Below are 5,876 nucleotides of genomic sequence, written 5' to 3' on the forward strand. Positions count from 1 at the left end.
AAGTACAGAGAGAAGAGAGAAAAATTTGAAAGACTTTTAATGGAACTAAGAAAGAGAATGAAATGAATTAAGTTTTCCTCTTCCCTTTTGCTTAGTAGCGTATGTCATTAATGATGGCAATCAAATCAATTGTTATTTCTCTCTCATGGTTCCAATGCAATTAATGTAAGTTGAATAAATTTGAAATCCACCAAAAGATGAGAATGGGTTCCGTTGAAAGCATGCAGCAATATAATTAAAGAAATGGATTTCATTATGTTAAATGAGTAGAGAAAATATTGTGCCCTATTTCCTTTTCTTTGATTTCGGACCAGCCACTCTGTTGGACTTCAAGTTTGTTTTTCCTGGCCCAACAAACACAACAATAAATTCAGCTACTTAATATAACAATTTTACACAAGACTGAATGTATTTTTTTAGCACAATTGAGCTTTGATTTGCTTTTATGCCCAATATCCATAATATGCATAATAACAAAATTATTAATCAATACATGTGAATAAAATTTAAATTAATAATTTTATAATTAATTATTTTAATAATGTTTAATCATCAAATTAATTTTAGAGTTTTTTAACTCATCAATTTTGGATTGATTCTTTCGAGGCAATTTTTTATGATTCATTTTCTTTTATCTTTTTAGTGGATGTTTTGACCTTTGGGGAATATATAAATCTTTGAAATCCATATTGCTCTTGGCCTCTTGGGCATGAATGCTTTCACGAAGTATGTCAATTCATTGGCATACCGTGTGAGCCATCTAAACTACTCACTTCATGCTTAATCGGCCATGTTTTTATGAAGAGTTTCTTGTCGTTCGTATTGGCTCGGTTCTAAAGATAAGCGGATAACGAGTTAGGTTAAAATGGAGGAAAAGAAAATGATGGGACTGAATATGAACAAGGACGAGTGAACAAAGGGAAATTAAATATCTCAATAAACGACACTAATAAAATATCACAATTCGCAACTGTAAATAATAGTTTTGTACCAAGAGTTTATTACAGCTTACTCAGATAAATATTGAATACATGTTATATAGTTCTTGCAAGATCCATAAAGTAGTATCTGATTCACAGAGCAATGTCTACAGAGCCAAATTATTTTAGGTAACAATTACTGAGCTGGTTTTTCAGCATCCCAGAAAGTAGTCTTCTTCCCAGTCTTGGAAACGGTTTGCAGAACTTTTTCTGGTTCAACGTTTCCTTTCACTACCACCTTCTGTTCCTTCAAGTCAACGTCATATGATTCCACACCTGCAAATGTCAGCAGTATTATTATAGTTCGAATTTGCAAGACGAAAATATGTTCGTCAATATACGCCACTATTGCCTTGTATATCGAGACAACATAGACCTGTCCTCCATTAAATGGAGTGTGAGATCTACACGAGATGAGCACCACACCCCATCTAATGGTGGAAAGATGTATGTTGCATCAGTGCACGAGGCTATATGAATACATAAAACATTTCGCATATAAAATTATCTTTGCAACCACTTCAAACAATATTAAGATTCCGTCTCAGCTCAGTTGCTTCTGTCATGTTCGTTTTATCATGGAATAAAAATAATGGAGAAACTAATTGGCTTGAAAGGACTTGATTATTTCCTTCGATCCACATGCGCAAATACAAGCATGTAGCATTAAATGATTATAGCTAATTTTGAAAATACATAACATATTGGATATCTAAATTAGAAACAACCAGACTCAAAACAAAACTATTTAGGTGAAGATACGCAAAGATACATTCTCTCTTAATAGACAAAACACACTAAATAGTTAGGTATAGTGAACTCGCAATCTCTGAGAACTTTAAAATTAAAGAGATTACAGTTGTAATAGAGCAAGAAGTTCCCATAACAACAAATTAAAAGTAAAAATTGGAAACAAGAATATTATAACTAAATTAGTAAAATTTGGTTAGAGAAGTTGATAGTAATATAGTATATTGTTGCATATGGTTTCTTTGATGACAGGACCCAGTCCAACAAGCAAGAGAAACAACTTTTAAGATAGAAGAGCATTCATAAGAGTTCCCCTTCTAACATAACAAACAACCTCAATATTCTACTAACCTCATGTCACATAACGCCGTATACCACACAGAACACAGCATTGAAGCAAGTTACAAACAAAAGGGAAGGAAATAACGATCAGGAAGGAAGTTTCAGAAACAGAACAGCTCACCCAGATTGGAAACCGTATCATGATTGATTGAAATTGACAAATACGCAAAGAGCTACTAACTAAAGTGGCTACAGTAAGACATTAAATCATTAAACAACTAAACCACTTTTCAAGTTTGCATGTTGGAATGATGATATCAGTTAGCAAAGAACTGCATTAATTAGTTAAGATCATGGTCATCTGAAAACAATATAATGACATTTTGAATCCAAGGGGTGAAATTTACCATCCAATTTCCCCAAAACCCTCTTCACTGCTCCAACACATCCTTCACATGTCATACCAACTTTGAGGACCACGGTCTACAATTCATAAGGTGAAAATATTCAGTTACATTAGGCAAAAAGAAAAAAAAGTAATATCTTCAAATCTTTAACAACAGAACCAGACATTACGTCGAACTAAAAAAATTACAGAAAAATCAATTCTAAAAGGATGTGGAGAGCAAAACCAAGGAATCAGACAAAGTCATAAACAACAAACAACAATTATTGACCATCAAGAATCATGACAGCAAATTACAATCATCTTCTGTTTATCATTACTGTTGAACGTGAATTACAGTGACAATCTCGTGTACGGTGTATCTAACATGTATTAAATGCGAAGATTTTAGAGTTTGACATGAACAAAAGGAATTAACCATGCAGATTCATATCTAGAGAAAGCAAACTTATAAAAGCTTTTAATAAAAGTTTATTGCAATTGCAAAACAATTTTGAGATCACCATCAGATAGATCCTCTATGGCCTGCATACCTTGTAAAACCTCACAAAAACCGTACAATAAAAAAATCCTAAACACTAAAACAAACAAGGAAGGACCAATCATTGTTTTCACATGTTTCAGCTATTCTAGAGTATACCAAAGAATCATAAAAACGGCCTAATCCTCATGACAGCTGAACAAGTCAAAATACTAAAATATTTGAGAAGCAAAGAAATTGAATAGATGAAGATACATGTAGCAATTATCAGAACATAATTCATCTGCAAACCCATTAGAATTAACAGAAATCCATACATGTTACTACAAGTTCAATTTTTTTTACTTCCAAAATTAGGGTTTCTATCCGTTCCAAACAACTTGATCAACAAATCGGCAAATCAAAACAAGTAAACAAGCCAATCCGAAAGTAAATAAACAAAGCTGTAGGGAGAGGTGCACCTGAGACATGGCTGCGATTCTGGATTGAGAGAAAAAAAAAGTGAATAAAAGAGAAACGAAATAATAGAAAGAAGATATGATGATTATGAATGACGAATAGTGCGGAGGTATGTAACTTCGTTTTTATAGGCGGTGAAAGTCAAACTGAACAGAAGCGGAGAGATGGGGATGACGGATATAGAAAGGGAAGGGTCGAAAAAGTGCAACCATTTAGGTTGTTGGGCCAGTTCACACCAAGAAGATTGTGTTATTATCTTACGTCATCTTTCTTTAGTTCTTTTATTTTTTTCATATCTTTAAAAGAAATATAATTAAAAAATCTATCTTATTATTTTTTTAATTATTAAAATTTAAAAATCATGTTTCTAAACTTCATGTTAATTTATCTTTACTCAAAAAAATTATATAATTATATATAAGACTTTTAAAACAACAATAATTAGTTAAACAATAAATACAAGAAATTAATTTTTAAAATTTTAAATTTAGTATTAGAATTTAAAATTTTAAATTAATCGTGTTACTGTAAAAATAATTATTACCAAATCAGTTATTTATATAAAATATATTAAAAAAATAAAATAACACATGTATTTATAAAATATATTATGGTTAATTTAGTTATATTTTTATATATACGTAATATTTTTATTTAAATTTTAAAATTAAAAATTATTTAACATTAATTAAAAATTCATCCAAAATTTAATTCTTGGTTAAAATTAAATATTTGACTGATAGATCAATATTGCATATGCTTAGAAAGATTTGTTTATAGTTCAATTTTTTTATAAACTAAATTAAAATCACAACAAATTATTTTAAATAATTTATAAATTGCATCAAACTCTTTTTCTACAATTAGTTTATCAGTTTATAATATCGCGTATTAGTTTAAACTGATTTATATAAAAAAATAAAGTTTTAATATATAAAATATTAGTTTTAAGTAGTTTACATACAATGTTAACGACCAAATTTTAAAAAAGTGATCTAAAATTTATCAAATTAAATAGATAAATAAATAAAATTACTCATTCTTTCTTCATAATAAATAACTCAAATTATAAGTATTTATTTTATCTTCTAAATATATTTTGTCTATTGTTTTGTTTTTCTCTTATGCAATAGTATAAGATAAATTTTCAAAAATTATAACAAATATATTTTTATGTATGTGATCTTATATATATAAGAGCGATTTAAGAAAATAGATACTAACTAAAAAAACAAATTTTGTTAGATTTTAAACAAACTAAAACTAAAAAGGAAAAGTTTAAAAAACCAATAATTTTATTAAATTTTGGTTAATATATAACTAATAAAAAAATAAATTATTAAATAAAATTTTACATCAATTTTATACCATTAAAATTATCATTAATAATTATTTAATGACTACAAATAACAAAAATTACTGATCCTAACCATCCTCAGTTAAAAAAAATTAGTTTCTAATACATCGGTTTTTAATTTTTTATATAGGCGGTGAAAGTCAAACTGAACAGATTAACAGAAACACGTAGAGAGAAAGGGAAGGGTCGAACAAGCACAACCGTTTAGGTTGTTGTGCCAGCTCACACCAAGAAAATTTTGCTAACGCCTTACGTCACCTTTGTTTTGTTTTTTTCACGTTTTCAAAAGAAATATAATTAGATATCTTATTCTTTTCTAATTATTAAAATTTAAAAAACATATTTCCAAGCTTCATGTTAATTTATCTTTACTCAACAAAATTATATAATAATAATATATAAGACTTTTAAACAATAATAATTAGTTAAAGAATAAATATAAGAAATCAATTTTTAAAATTTAAAATTTAAAATTAATTATATTAATATATAAAAAAATTATTAACAAATCAGTTATTTATATAAAATATATGTTAATTTATAAAATATATTAAAAAATAAAATAGCACAGGTATTTATAAAATATATTATGGTTAATTTAATTATTGTCCTTTGTATATACATAATATTTTTATTTAAATTTTTAAATCTAAAATTAAAAAATTAATTAACGTTAATTAAAAAATCATCCAAAATTTAATTCTTAGTTAAAATTAAATATTTTTACTCATACATCAATACTACATATGTTTAGAAAGATTTGTATATAGTTCAATTTTTTTATAAACTAAATTAAAACTATAATTATTAGAGAATAATTAGAATCAATTTAAATTAATTAGTATCATTTATATTTGGGTTAAGTATTTTTTTGTTCCTAAGATCTGGAGTAAAAATCAAAATCGTCCTCGACTTTTTTTAATATTAAAATCATCCTCAACGTTACAAAACGTTATAAAATCACCATTTTGTTTCATAAACAATATTTTTTCGACAATTTTACCCTTAAACAAAAATAAAGAACTCTCTCTACTTTCACCACTGCCTCATCATCATCACCATGAACCACCATAACAACAAATCTCATCATCATCACCATAGTTACACATAAATCTAACCACAAAATAAATCAACAATCCAACAACAATAACATCCACAAAA

At 27.3% G+C, this 5,876-nt stretch overlaps 1 protein-coding gene across 1 annotated transcript; it reads right to left on the reverse strand.

Moving 5' to 3' along the window:
• Positions 1-910: 910 nt before the first annotated feature.
• LOC130951357 (copper transport protein ATX1-like) lies at positions 911-3,575 on the reverse strand. The gene is made up of 3 exons (XM_057880008.1): positions 3,361-3,575; positions 2,420-2,495; positions 911-1,256 (listed from the first exon to the last, which is right to left on the reverse strand). The coding sequence occupies exons 1-3, from the start codon at positions 3,367-3,369 to the stop codon at positions 1,117-1,119; spliced, it is 225 nt and encodes a 74-aa protein (XP_057735991.1). The 5' UTR covers positions 3,370-3,575; the 3' UTR covers positions 911-1,116.
• Positions 3,576-5,876: the final 2,301 nt, after the last annotated feature.

This window comes from Arachis stenosperma, chromosome 9 (genome assembly GCF_014773155.1).
Source record: "Arachis stenosperma cultivar V10309 chromosome 9, arast.V10309.gnm1.PFL2, whole genome shotgun sequence".
NCBI lineage: Eukaryota > Viridiplantae > Streptophyta > Magnoliopsida > Fabales > Fabaceae > Arachis > Arachis stenosperma.

Bases quoted from the DNA above. Each gene is read 5' to 3' on its own strand.
- LOC130951357 (XM_057880008.1), bottom strand. The intron at 1,257-2,419 runs GTAAATTTCACC...TGACATTTGCAG, and splicing joins GGTTTTGGGGAAATTGGATG to GTGTGGAATCATATGACGTT.